The sequence below is a fragment of the Ochotona curzoniae genome, unplaced genomic scaffold (assembly GCF_017591425.1).
Source record: "Ochotona curzoniae isolate NIBS_2020 unplaced genomic scaffold, NIBS_Ocur_1.0 scaffold_4505, whole genome shotgun sequence".
Classification (NCBI taxonomy): domain Eukaryota; kingdom Metazoa; phylum Chordata; class Mammalia; order Lagomorpha; family Ochotonidae; genus Ochotona; species Ochotona curzoniae.
This window is the reverse complement of record NW_024467118.1, coordinates 1,701,773-1,716,305: the sequence shown is the minus strand read 5'-3', so window position 1 is coordinate 1,716,305 and position 14,533 is coordinate 1,701,773. Positions and strand designations below refer to the sequence as shown.

General features: G+C 61.5%; 1 protein-coding gene across 1 annotated transcript in view; it reads right to left on the bottom strand.

Annotated features, from left to right (window-relative positions):
- Positions 1 to 2,620: 2,620 nt before the first annotated feature.
- Positions 2,621 to 14,533, bottom strand: part of ABLIM2 (actin binding LIM protein family member 2) — a 66,797-nt gene continuing 54,884 nt past the window's right edge. Inside the window, exons 17-21 of the mRNA XM_040965837.1 lie at positions 12,129 to 12,190; positions 7,451 to 7,505; positions 6,633 to 6,640; positions 6,397 to 6,477; positions 2,621 to 3,195 (exon numbers count right to left, since the gene is read on the bottom strand). Of these exons, the coding sequence (XP_040821771.1) occupies positions 3,082 to 3,195; positions 6,397 to 6,477; positions 6,633 to 6,640; positions 7,451 to 7,505; positions 12,129 to 12,190 (320 nt within the window). The 3' untranslated portion in view covers positions 2,621 to 3,081. The remainder of the gene's footprint in view (positions 3,196 to 6,396; positions 6,478 to 6,632; positions 6,641 to 7,450; positions 7,506 to 12,128; positions 12,191 to 14,533) is intronic.

Sequence of the window (14,533 nt, the reverse complement as noted above, 5' to 3'; positions counted from 1 at the left end):
ATGGACCATGGGCTCACAGGGTAAGCCACAGAAGGACCACTGGCTCATGGGGGAGCCACAGATGGACCACGGGCTCACGGGGCGAGTCACAGAAGGACCACGGGCTCATGGGGGTGAGCCACGGAAGGACCACGGGCTCACGGGGTGAGCCACAGATGGACCACTGGCTCATGGGGCGAGTCACAGAAGGACCACGGGCTCACGGGGGGTGAGCCACGGAAGGACCACGGGCTCACGGGGTGAGCCACAGATGGACCACTGGCTCATGGGGCGAGTCACGGAAGGACCACGGGCTCATGGGGCGAGCCACGGAAGGACCACGGGCTCACGGGGGAGCCACAGATGGACCACGGGCTCATGGGGGAGCCATGGAAGGACCACGGGCTCACGGGGGGTGAGCCACGGAAGGACCACGGGCTCATGGGGAGGGTCACGGAAGGACCACAGCAAGCAGCTCAGGCTGTGTCTAGTTCCTGTCCTCTCCCCTTCTGGGACACTGGGATGCCCACGCCTCCCAGATCCCATAGCACCAGGCAGAGTCACATGACCTGCCCTGGACAGTGGGCCTGGACTCAGGGTAACACGCATCACTGCTGGGCCAAACACAGAGGCCTGTGTGGACCCTGCCTGGCCTACTCCCCGCTACCAGGGCATTTTAGAGAGGGGCCTGGGAGTGACCCTGCAGTCTCTGCCCCCCGGCTCAGTCCATCTGTCCCCATATGGGGCAGAGCCTGGCACAGGGAAAGTCTGAGTCTTGGGGGTGGGTAGGACCTTGGGACGTTTGGGTAGGGGGTCAGGTGGCAGACATGGTACATCTGGAGCCTTGGAGGACATCCAGCCCCTTGCACACCCCCAGGGCCGGGCCAGGCATGAGCGTGGCGGCAGCAAGGCCACCCCAGTGGGGCCTCCCAAGGGTGATGGGTGCCAGGGCTCCCTGTGGTGGGTCCCACAGGGTGGGGGCCGCAGTAACGCTCAGCCCCTGCAGTCAGCATGTTGGCACTTGACGGCAGCTCCGGGGCACTCATGCCATGCTTTGAGCACTGGCAGCTGCCACACTGGACAGTGTGCACACAGCGTTTCCCTCATCACACAGCGTGAGGGGACCCAAAGGCTCCAGGCCAAAGCCTCAAGGACATTCCTGTGTGCAGAGTGCTGCGACGAGAGGGAGGGACAGGGACGCAGCAGAGGAGAGGGGTGCTGGCATGCACGTGCTGGAGGTGCTGGACACCTTCCAAGGATGGGTGGGCAGAGCGGGGAAGGAAGGCAGGCTCAGCCCCTAGTAGGAGTACAGAGTGACACAGGCAGTGGCAGGAAGGAGCAGGGACAGTGCGTGGGGCCACGGCCATGGAAGACGGTGTCAGAGCGTGGCCTGATTCACTCTGGCTGCTGGTGGGGCATGATGTGTAAAGCGGGGGCTGGGGACAGGCGGAAGGGTGTTGGAAAGCTGGATGGTGAGAGAAGGAGGGGCGCACATCCGCGTTTGCCCAGGCTGGGCTAGGCTTGCGCCTGCATCCCAGGGTCAGAGACCATTGGCCCTCCGAGCACCCTGTGTGTGCCCTGTATGGCACCAGGTACCAGGCTCCTGGGGAGCCGCAGACTGATGTCGACCGGGGGTCCCCAGGTCGCGCTGCTGAGAGGTACCTCATCTTGTGGCTCTGCTTGCTGCCACTGAGAGGGGGCATCACGCCAGCCCTGCTGTAAGTGCGCAGTGCTGACACACACAGGCCACAGCCCTGCTGTAAGTGCGCAGTGCTGACACACACAGGCCACAGCCCTGCTGTAAGTGCGCAGTGCTGACACACACAGGCCACAGCCCTGCTGTAAGTGCGCAGTGCTGACACACACAGGCCACAGCCCTGCTGACACGGGCCCTGCCCTGGGCAGCCGTGCACATCGGACGTCCGTGGTTCAAGCATGTAGCCTTTTGTTTTCTTGGCCTCCCTGGGACGGCATGGGACGTGGCGCTGACAAGACAGCGGGGCCTTCTGGGCATTCAGGGCAGACACTAAGGGGCTACCGACTGCCCGGCTCAGGGGAAGCCAGGCCAGCCAGGAGCCGAGAGCCAAACAGGACACTGAGTAAGGTCCCTTTGGGGATGGGGACTGGGGCCACACACACAGAGGCCTGCAAAGCTGATGTGGTGGCACCACCTGTGCCCCGTGCGTGATGGGCCTCCAGATATAACCTACTCGCTGACTCCCCCTGGCCCCCTGCAGTCCGCCAGCCATTTCCACACCACTGCACTAGGCTGTTTCAGGGCTATGCTGGGGCTGGGCAGGGTAATAGCCACATGTCAGGGATACCCTGGCCCCACTCTAAGTATAGAAAAGAACCCTGGACACTGGGCCAGGAGCATGGCAATCTCAGGCCTGTGGCCACCAAGAGATGATGTGGGATCACCACGGTGAGGAGGATGGCAGGACAAATGGGCCCTGTCCCCGGGGCACCTGGGTGACGCGGGCAAGACACTGGACACGGAGGCCTGGCTGCAAGGGGCCCTCCGGGAGCTGGGATACACAGATTCATACTGGGAGGTAAGGCCACGCCCCTTCGCAGGGGCCCGAATGTGACACGCTTCATTAACGCCCTTGCACCCTCTGCTTAACAAAATAAAAACCTCTGTGTTGTGTAAAGACAATGTTTAGGCAGCTAGTGGGTGAGTTGGAGGAAGGACACAGCGCATGAAGGGCACTGCTGGGGCAGAAGCCATCCTTAGAGACCAGCCCAGACCCAGCTGGCAGCAGCAGTTGCCCAGCCACCTACCTACCCACGGGAGACTGCCACAGCGCCATCCCTGCTGTCTCTGTCTCCGGGGCCTGGGCGACTCTGAGGATACTGGCAAAGGTCTGCCCAAACTCCTCCCTGGCCATAAGCCATGGCAGGGGAGGGGTGGCGGCAAGCGAGGGGTGGCAGCCCTAAACTACGGTGGGAACGCGCATCACTGCACCTGCTGGGAGACCTCCTATAGACCAAGGCCCTGGCACAGCTTCCCTCGGGCGCCCGCTGCCCACCCCCACTGACATGGGTGCAGGAGAGGCCTGCCCAGAGCTTGGTTTGTACGTGGCACACCCAGCAGGGCCGTCAGAAGAGCAGGGCCTTCTTCTTGAGGTCATTCCTCTTCCACAGCGCCAGGCGCTCAAACTCCTCGGCATTCATGCCAAACACCTCCTGGAACTGCTCAGGCGACAGGTGTCTCTGCAGAGAGAAGGCGGGCGGGGGTCAGCAGCTCACCAGGCCCCTGAGCCCGGGGTCTCTCTTTGGGTGCAGCAGTGAGACATAGCAGTGACTCACCAGAGCCCCGGACTCCTACACATGTGTCTCCCGGGGCCAGCAGGTCCACTGACACAGCCCCAAAGTCATGTCACATGAGCCAACTCAATTATCATACTGTGCTGTTCCACTGCTATCAAGTGGCCAGAACAGACAAATCCAAGAATGCATGGCGGGGGTGGGTGGGGTGGCGCCGGGCTGGGAACTGGGGGCACAGGATGGAGCAGGTGGTGGGTGGGTAGGGGGACCGACTCATCCAGATAAGCTCGTCTGGGGGTGATGAGGTCTGGAGCCACAGCAGGGTGATGGCCACACAGCATATGCAATGTAAAGACACCACTGGCCACACAACGAACCCCGTGCCACCGACCACGCCACACACTGCACTGGCCACGTATTGCACTCAGCACTGCACCTGGCACCACCAACGCTAGACTTTCAGAGGAGTTAGAAGGAATTGTGCCTTATGTGAATTTTGCAATTAAAACTCTTGTTAAAAACTGCACTTTCGGAAAAAAAAAACCCTGCACTTTCCTCAACTTCAAAACAAAATTGTTATCACTAAAGGTTGTTGTGTCAATCAAGAGAGAAAAGGATGAAGAGCCACTGGGGAAACTCAAAGTCATGCCCACGCCAGCCACTGTCTTCACATGCCACCCACACACCAGCACGGCCACACGGTAGGCACAAGACTGGAGCCAGATGGTGGTGATCTGAAGGGAGGGCACACCAGGCACCCTGGCAAAGGGCAGCTCTGAGGCCTCCTGACCACACTGGACAAACACACACAGTCACACACACACACTCTATACCTGGGGCTTGGCAGTGCATACACACACACACACAAAATACCTGGGTGTGTGCGCATACACACACAATACCTGGGCCTGGACAGCGCGCACACACACACACACACACACACACACACACACACAGAGTCACAGACACACTTACTATACCTGGGCCTGGACAGCGCGCGCACACACACACACACAGAGTCACACACACACACTTACTATACCTGGGCCTGGACAGCACACACATACACACACACACACACACACACAGTCACACACTTACAATACCTAGGCCTGACAGCACATACACACACAGTCTCACACACACAGTCACACACACACAATCACACACACACACACACACACACACACGATACCTGGGTCTTCCCACCACACATCTGCCTCACTACTCCACAGACTGCCTCCTCCTGCAGGTGCTCCTGGGTTTTCACAGCCAAGGCGTGTGCTGTGTGCTCACTCAGCCCCGGGGAAGGAGAGCAGGTGTCCACACGGCCTGCACCCCTGTGCCTGCCTGTTGGGTCAGTCAGCTTCCTCTCACAGGCAGCCACTTGACCTTGCATGGACCTCTTGGGATCCCTGTCAGAGGCCCTCTCCACTGCCCAGGCCCCCACAAAAGCTCTTCCGGGTCCCCTGCTGTCTGCCAACGGGGCACCCTGGACAGACAACTGCATGGCCCACACTCTGTGCCTGCCTGGGGCCTGCTCATGCGAGCTGCCTGAATGGGTGGGCTCTCTTCCTCCTCCCCCTCTCTGTCCTTCTCTCCCTCCCTTCCTCTTTTCTCTGCCTCCTCTCTCCCACTCCCTTCCTTATCCCCCACCTAGGGCTCAGTCTGGACAGGTGCTCTCAGGGACGAGGCCCTGAGGGACGCCTTGCCCCTCCCACCTTGCCATCCCGCTGCCAGTATGCTGTCTCTCCTTCCTTCTCCCGCCCTCTTGCTGTCCCTCCTCCCTCCTCCTTGGTTCTGTCTGCACAAGTGCCAGTGCCTTCTGGCCAGTGCCCCGCCCCATCTCACCTTGCTACCCCGCTACTGCACTGTGCGGCTCATCTGAATTCTCCCTGGTGCCAAGACAAGCACCTCCCCACCCACCTGGGCAGGCAGATCCGCCTCATCGGCACGGCTAGTGTGCAGGGCACGGCCGGACGCCAGCTGCCTGCCGGGCACGTGCCCCGAGGATCCACCCCGGGATTCGCTTTTTGCCGTGTCTGCGCCGAGCTTTCGGGAAGCAGGTCAGCCAGGGTCAGTCAGCTCCAGACTGGTGGGGGAATTCCGAGGATTTGTACGTTCCTTGTATTTGCCCGGCCTCTTCCAATAGGCAGGGTTTGGTTTTGTATCAGAAAAGCAACCTGTTTCTCCTGGTAGAAACACCAGGGGCCATCCCACTGTCGCCTCAGAGTCGGAGGGCAGCACCTACCAGGGGATGTGTCTGGCTCACTCCTGGCCGGCTGCGCTGCAGGAGGAGGGCATGGGTGTGTTGGGGGCCATCCTAGGCTGGGGGACAGACTTCCTGCCCCGAGGTGTTAACAGGGGCCTCCAGGCTGCCCCGGAGTAGCTCTCACCTGCAGCCCGAGGCTTGGGGTCACGTGCTCAGCCCTGCTCCTGGGGTTCCCTGCGGCCAAAGCTGATGCCCAGCACGGGCTCCCTGGAAGGCTCTTAGTCATGTGTCCCCGTCGCCCCGGCCCTGGGTGTCTCCCTGCCCCACGTGGCACACCTCATGTCAAAGGCTCAGGGGTACTTGATCAGGGGACTCCCTGTGCGAGCTGCCCACCCTCCGGGGACATGCCTTGCCCTTGGCTCACAGCTTTGGCCTGGGACACCTGCTCACTGCCACCCTCCCTTGCTCCTCCTGAATGCAGACAATTGACAGGCCCAGCTGTTGCCTGCCAGGCCCCCTGTCTCAGGTCAGTCAGCAAGCCCTGGTCTTGGCTCAGCCTGCCTCCCTGCAGGCCACCCTTCCTGATCGCATACAGTAGGAGCACGCACTCAGATCTCTGCCAGCCCTCCTCAGTACTGACCCCCTTCTCTGGAGCCAGCTGCCCACCGCTGGGCTGTCACTACTGATAAGCTAAGTGCATCCGCACGGGGGCCCGTGAAGTTTGGCCCCTTCTGGAGGCTGTGCAGCTGCTACCATCAGACAGACCCTCACTGCCACCCAGCCAGCGCACCATCTTGCCAAGCGGCCACTGTTGACCACATCTTGGTCCCCCGGGAGACTCTATGGGCCTGACAGTGGGGCCCTCGGTTGAGGTGCCGGCAAGACTCACACAGCAGAAAGTAGCCCTGCCCCCCAGACCCCCCCACCCTGAGTACCTCCAGTCTCGTCCGGTCCACGTCCTTGGGCAGCTTCACGCGGATTCGGTTGGTGACGATGAGGGCGTCATAAGGGTAGACCTGTCCGGAAGGAGACGGTGGGCTCACCTCGGGGTGCAGGCACATGCTGGCACCAGAGCAGAGGTCAGCTCGGGTGCACACTCCCACAGCAGGGAAGCACGACAGAAGGGGCCTGGTCACCAGGGCAGGAGCGGCAGGGCGCATCGAGGTCTTACCTTGTACTCTGTAAGACAAAGAGCCAAGGCAGGTCAGAAGTGCAAGGGATTGTCTCAAAGGTGGGCCTTCCCCACTCCCACCCCTGCCTGCCGGGCCAGGCAGCACCCCACCCGTTACCCCGAGCAGGCTCTAGTCCTGGGCTGCAGGGCGGGGAGGAGGGTCAGGAGGCTGCAGGCCAGATGGGAAGCTGACATGCCCTGCTCAGCTGTGACATCACCGCCTGGTGGTCAGGGCCACCCGACCAAGACGCTTCCTGCTAAGCGCTTAATGTCCAGGCCACTGCCTGATCCCCTGTCCGCTCCTTGCTAAGCTCCTGAGCTCAGCAGCCCACTGGTCACAATGCTGTCTTCCAGATTCAGTGTCTTCTTAAGGTGTCAGGGAGCCCACAGAGCACAGATGGCACACCCCACACCGCATGTGCCCCTTGAGCCAGCTCACGGGCATGTTCATGCAGAATGCCTCAGAGGAGGCAGTGCCTGTGGGCAAGGCTGCTGCACGCTCCAGCAGCGAGCAGGCGTGCGTGGCTCAACCCCCGGCCCCCTCCAGCTCTGGAGGCCACAGTACTACTGGACGGGCCAGGGGCCACCTGGCAAGCAGAGTAGAACATGGTCTGGCCTCATCTGCCAGGCTCACACCCTGTGGCTGCGCCCCATGTGCCGAGTGAGGCACTGTGTTCCTTGGGAGGAGCGGGCGCCCACGCAAGAGGCAGGTAAGCGAGCCGACCTCCAGTGGCATGGCCCGCATCAGAGGAGGCTGAGGGAGCCCTGACAGGCCCCTGCCTCAGCGAGAGACCCTCATGGGTCCCCAGCGTGTGTACCTCGTGTGCCCCAGCTGGAATCCAGGTCTGCTCCACAAGGGGCCAGATTGGCATTCTGGAAGAGAAAGAAGACAGGATGCAGAAAGCGAGAGCAAGGGGCTGGGGTTAGGCAGCGACATCCCCCACGTCCCTCACATGGCCAGCAAGGAGGGAGCAGCTGTATGGTGCCACGCCAGGTGCCAGCTGGGATGGGAGCTCCTGGGTGCCTGTCTCTGTGCTGTCTGCTTACAGTACCGCGTCTCCATGGAGGCTGTGGTTGGGCCTGCTCCAGCACCAACATAGTGGCCACAGGTGGCTGCCTCACAGTTAGACCGGCCCAGCTCTACCACACACGTCCTCTGGGCCCTGCAGCATGGCAAGTGGACACAGGGTCCTGTGTAAGTGACATCCACTTCTGTGACTCTGTTCTCCAAGTCCCTGGATTGCAGCCACAATGCCACATGGAACTGCATGTAAAGACAAAGCACCTCCCTGCTGAGCTCCAGATCGGGGTGGGGTGGCCTCCTCCCTGGGGACCAGGGACACCAGATCGGGGCGGGGTGGCCTCCTCTCTGGACACCAGATCGGGGCCGGGTGGCCTCCTCCCTGGGGACCAGGGACACCAACCGCAGCTCTGAGGAACGAAAGCCCTTGGCTGTGGAGAGTCCCTGGCACGAAGCTAGGTATGCTGCTTTTCAGACTGGCTGGGGGCCAAGTACCCCCGGCCCACCCGTTCTGAAGCCTTCCTCCTCTGCCCGCAGCATGGTCAGCCAGCACTATCACAAAAGGACCACCTGTGCATCCTGCACTCCTCCATGGAGGCCCCTATGCCACCCTAAGGCTTCTGCGTGGCCCCACTGGCTCCTGCTGACCAGGCCCCACCTCTGCTTGCAGCCACCTCCCTCCACCCTTGGTGCGGGGTCTGAATTGGGGTCAGGGATCTCGGCCAGCGCCTCTGACATCAAGTACCGGGCTCCTGTTTCAAGGGAGGGAGCTAAGCAGCCAGAAGGGTGTGGGTGTGTGGCAGTCAGGGGAGGGCTGAGCCTGAGAGGGGCTGAGCTCGAGAGGGGCCAAGCCGCGGGTACTATTACAGAGAACAGCTCTCAGCAGTGGAGAGGCAAGGAGTGGGGCGTCACGGTGCAGCAGCCGGTCTACAGTCCAGCCGCAACAGCTGCGGCCCGGGGAGCAGTCGGCCCTCCTCCTGATGCAAACACAGCCGGTGGAGCCAGGCGCCCAGGGGTGAGTGTGCAGGGAGGGCTGGAGTGGGTCTTTCTTCATGAGTCTGCTGCCTCGCTCCTCACCGAGTCCTGCCCGACTCGGGGGTCTCTGCAAAGGCGACCTTGGCCCAGAATGCAGCCTTTGGGTGCCTGCTGCCTTGCTTTAGCCCTGGACCCGTGCCCTGGTAACCACGGCCTCTCGCCTCTGCCACTTCACCTTTAGAGTTTTCAAGAACGACTCCTGAGGCATTTTGTGCACAAACTCACATCCCCCCCTGGGGGGCGGGGGGCGGGGAGGGGGCTGTTGTCCACTTGCAGGAAGGCCCGCAAACTTGTCCTGGCAGCTTCCTGGCTGCAAAGGAAATGCTGCCCCCTGGTGCCCACTGTCCTGACTCACAGGCTGACCAACTCCAGGTCACCACTTGCACCCTGGGCGGCTGGAGAGCATCTCCCAGCAGCAAAGCCAGCTTCCTCTGGGCTTCCAGGCTGACAGAGACGCCAGGGGGAGTAGAGAAACGAGTCCACTTTGATCTCTGCAGCACCATGTGGATACTGCATGAGCTCTTGGGAGCGGGCAAGGACCACCACATGGTCACCAGCCGAGGCTGGGAGGGCATGAGGCGCTTGCCCAACATCCCAGAGCCAGCACACGGGCCTGGAGGCCGGAGCCCCACTGCACCCTGCTGGAAGTGCGGCAATTGCAGCCTCACACCTGCAGCAGACGGGGGGCCACGCTCAGACCTCACAGCCGGGGACTTGGGGCTGTCTTCCCCGTGTGACACTGACTTAGGAAGATCTTCATAGCCACACACACAAACATGGCTGTGGATGTTTCAGCAACACGTGGAAAGCCGACTCAGCAGGTATCCATTTTCCCATATGTGACTGACCACTGTTGAGCCAGGGGTTGGCACTGTGGGTTAGCCGTTGCTGGCATTGCCTAGTTGCAGGCTGAGTCCTGCTGCTCTGCTGAGGGCCCGGGAAAGCAGCAGGTGACGGCCTGGGTGCCTGGGCCCTGGACACACGAAGCAGACCTGCAGTAGCTCCTGCTCCCTGCCCCGGCCCAGCCCCGGAGTCCAGCTGGAACAGCTGTTCCTCTTTCTCTGTCTCTCCACCTTTCCCTCTCTTCCTGTCAGCCTTTCAAACGAATTAACCTCCTTAAAAACATGTTTTAGGATTACTTTTTCATTGTTGTTCACAGATTCACATGTTCAAAAGAGTGGCATTCAAGTCATGTTCTTGTTTCCCAAGGTAGCTGGCATCGGCACGTGGCATTTCAGATTTGAGTCCTGCGACTGCATTCCTTGATGGTTCCTTCACCCGGAGCATCGATGCCCTGTCCACTGCGAACTCTGCTCCTCCCTCCTGACCGCCACCAGTCGGCCACGGCGCCACGCTGCTTCCCCACCTGCTGTGAGCTTCCCCTCGTCCTTACTGGGATGCGTGATCCTTTGCCAGCAGTTTACTGACTGTGCCGGCAGCAGCCCGTGCGACTCGCTGTCCCACATCTAACCCCAGCCTCTGCCTTTTCCTGGGCAGGGCACACTGAGGGGCAGACTGTCACGCAATGACACTCACCCTGGGAGTTGGCACAGCGTCCGCCCGAGCCAGGGCCCGTCCCCTTGTTGCTGGAGCAGCAGCCGGCTGCCTCAGCCACAGGGAGCGGCTCCCACATTCCAGGTCAGGCCTCTGGGACATGTGGGGCTTAGAGTGACATCCTGGGAACAAGCCAGGTGGTCCTGTGTCTCCCTGTCTCCATCCCATCACTGGCCCTGGGTCCTTCTGCCTTGGCCACCCTGGGGGCTCTTCTCACCCACGGCTCTTTCTTTCCCTACAATTCCCTCCTGTCATTTCCTGCCCTGTGACTCCTGTGTGAAATGGTGCTCACAGGTTCCTTGTCCCTGTGTCTCCTGTCGCCCTCCAGGCCATTCAAGCATCCGTTCCCGAGGTACAAACGGAGAAGCAACTGGATAGGAACTGTAAAGCACCCCAGGCCAGCGGCAGGACCATGGGGACCAGCACCAGGGGCTTCCCGGGCCAGGGCCAGAGTCCAGGGCCCATGCCTCAAAGGTCACTTGAAATACCAGCTGAGAACTAGGCAAACAGCATACAAGGCGGGGACGGGCTGGGCAAGGGATGTTGGCTGGGACAGGAATCCCAACGCGAGGTCATCAGAAGCCCCCGGAGTCCCCCAAGCACCCTCGTGGTGAGCACCCACATGCTGGCCAGCACTAGCTGTACGGTCACCTGGCCCGCAGGGTGGCACTCTCACAGGCTGTGGCTCCCAGGGCTGTCACCAGCTGCTGTCTCCCACAGCTGCAGGAGGGGCAGAGCCACCACCCTGACCCAGGCTGGCCCCAGCTGGCCCGGCTGAGTCTGGAGGCCAAGCCCTTGGCTGGGACACTGTAGGGACAGCCTGTGTCACCAGGAGACAGCCACACAGATCGGAAACGTGAGGAACCCCAGCCTCGCCCTTTCCTCCCGTGCCCAGAGGAGAGCGTCCAGGCCTGGTCTTGGGACAGCGGGGGTTAAGGACTGTGGCTTGGCCCAGACCACTGACCCCCAGGTTAGAGAACAGGCATTCCAGGTGAGGACACTCGGACCTGGGAGCGCCTGCCACGCGTGGAGGGGCAGGGTCCTGGGCACACTGGCCAGCTTCCCAGCCGCTGTGTTCCCTGTGGGAGGGGAAGCAGGCGAGCTCCCGCATGCTCCTCCCCTTGGGCGCAGGGTCAGCGGGTGGGAGACAAGGTTTACCAGGACCCAATCATCCAGAGGTGCCTGTGCCATGGGGTTCCAGGGACCAGGGGGTGCTGGGAGCCAGGCTCTGAGGAGCAATAGGGGCAGTGTGGCGGAGCCCATGGGACGGGAACAGACAAGCGCTGGCCCCCATGGGACACACCACACCTGGAGGCTGACCCCGTTGACCACAACGGCTCAGGCAACCAGGGGCCTCGGTTCTGAGGGCCTTACTGGAGAGGTAACAGGTCTTGGCTCACACAGGGAGACCTAGGGGGCCTCATGATGCTTGAGAGGGGGTGTTTCTGGCCCCACAAGGCTCCCCTCAAGGAAGGGCCTATCGGGGTACAGGGCATAAGGGAGCAGCTCTCCATGGGACAAGCTCTTCCAGGCACAGGGCTGGCCCCCGCAGTACCTGACAAGGCCTTGCTGAGTGGAAACAGGTGCCAGGCCGACTGGGTCCTGGCAAGGGAAGGAGCCGTGCACCCTCAGGACCGGGAGAGCCGGTCCTCCAAACACTTCTGACTTGGGGCTAGTGGGGTCTGGGGACATCGGCCCCCAGGAGGAGGGGGGGCACCCCGCACCCCACACCCAGGCCTCCGTGGGGTCTGTGGCTGGAGCGGTGGGGAGCAGTGGAGGGGCAGGCAAGGACAGGCGGGTGAGCATGGCCACGTGGGCACACACACATGCCCTGACTTGGCGGGTGTGAACAGCACAGCATGGCTGGGGAAGGGTCAGGTACCTACCCTCTGGTCCAAGCCATTCCTTCCATCTCCTGGGAGACAGTCAGATTTGGAATAGGCGAAACCTGCAACAGATACAGCAAGCTCTGTCACCGGGCCCAGCCTGGTGTGGCTCAGGGCTTCCGACCAAGGGAGCAGGGCCGGCCGGGGACTATCAGCCACCTCCTGTCCCCAGGGCAGGAGGAGAGTGAGGGCAGAGTGAGGGCATTGTCCTGAGCCCGCCTGCCTGAGCCCAGCCCCGCGGGCTCCCCTCCCTCACTGCCACCAGCAGAGCAGGGGACGAAGGCCAGGCAGGTGGAGCCGAGCCAGCCTCTGCAGGGACAGCGGCCCCAGGGAGAAGACTGATTGCTTCTAAAATCATACAAGGCTGGGGGCAGTCATGGACTCGGGTTAAAGCCCTAACCACTAGCTTCCTTTGAAGCAAAAGGGCCGACCTGGGCCCACATGGGGTGCAGCGCATGGCAGAGCAAGCAGGCATAGTGGCCTCTGTGTGTCCTCACCGGCTCTACCCCTCCACTTCTGTCCAACGCCCCCCATGAACACACCTCTCCCAACACCCCCGATGAACACACCTCCCAACACCCCCATGAACACACCTCTCCTAACACCCCCATGAACACACCTCTCCCAACGCCCCCGATGAACACACCTCTCTCAACACCCCCATGAACACACCTCTCCCAACACCCCCCATGAACACACCTCTCCCAACACCCCCCATGAACACACCTCTCAACACCCCCGATGAACACACCTCTACCAACACCCCCATGAACACACCTCTCCCCACCCCCGATGAACACACCTCTCCCAACACCCCCATGAACACACCTCTCCCAAACCCCCCATTAACACCTCTCCTAACACCCCCAAAGAACACACCTCTCCTAACACCCCCGATGAACACACCTCTCCCAACACCCCCGATGAACTCACCTCTCCCAACACCCCCCATGAACACACCTCTCCCAACACCCCCGATGAACACACCTCTCCCAACACCCCCATGAACACACCTCCCAACACCCCCATGAACACACCTCTCCCCACCCCCGATGAACACACCTCTCCCAACACCCCCATGAACACACCTCTCCCAACACCCCCCATGAACACACCTCCCAACACCCCCCATGAACACACCTCTCCCAACACCCCCATGAACACACCTCTCCCAACACCCCCCATGAACACACCTCCCAACACCCCCCATGAACACACCTCTCCCAACGCCCCCGATGAACACACCTCTCACCACCCCCATGAACACACCTCTCCCAACACCCCCATGAACACACCTCTCCCAACACCCCCGATGAACACACCTCCCAACGCCCCCCATGAACACACCTCTCCCAACACCCCCCATGAACACACCTCCCAACACCCCCCATGAACACACCTCTCCCAACACCCCCGATGAACACACCTCTCAACACCCCCATGAACACACCTCTCCCAACACCCCCATGAACACACCTCTCCCAACACCCCCGATGAACACACCTCCCAACGCCCCCGATGAACACACCTCTCAACACCCCCGATGAACACACCTCTCAACACCCCCATGAACACACTTCTCCCAACACCCCCGGTGAACACACCTCTCCCAACACCCCCAATGAACACACCTCCCAATGCCCCCATGAACACACCTCTCCCCACCCCCGATAAACACACCTCTCAACACCATGCCAGGAAGGATTGGGGACGGAGAAGCACCCTCAGGAGGTTGTCCTGGGTCCCTGAACTGTCCCCGGCAGCCTGAGAGCTCAGCGAGGGGGTGTCACATCCTCTCCACCTTGCGTTCCTGTCTCAGTACTGGCACACAGCAGGGCTCGCCACGCACGGGGCCGGTGTCCCGCAGCTCCTGGAGCCACCAGGCCGCCCCCTGCACTCGTGTCACCCAGGGCTCGCAGGCCTCGTACGTGTGCAGGACTGACCTAGGATCGTGCCTACCTAGGTGGGGCAGGTAAGGCTGTGCATACAGCTGCCCCCACCCTCCCAGGACGGCCCTGCTCCCAAGCCAAGGTCCCCACAGCTGTCTTGAATTCTGGGGCTCTCACACACCAGGACACAGAACAAATTCTATGAAGGTCACAGTGGGTACAGCAAGGCCCATGGAAAGTCCTGGAAGTTTCTGGAAGGTTCTGGTTAGGCCCTTTTTAACATCAAGGTTGGGTGTTTCATTTCTCTTGCCACAAAGACTACGCCCCCCCACCCTCACATCATACACACTCAGCTGAGAGCTGGGAGGCTGGGCAGGCAGAGGGGCTCACAGCCAGAGCTGCATGCTGTCCTTGAGTAGCTACTCCTGGCAGATGGCCCAACCAGCTCTTCTCACTCTACTGAGAGGCACAGCGGCCAGTCATGGGCAGGTACTGGCCTGAGGCCACCCAGTGGCA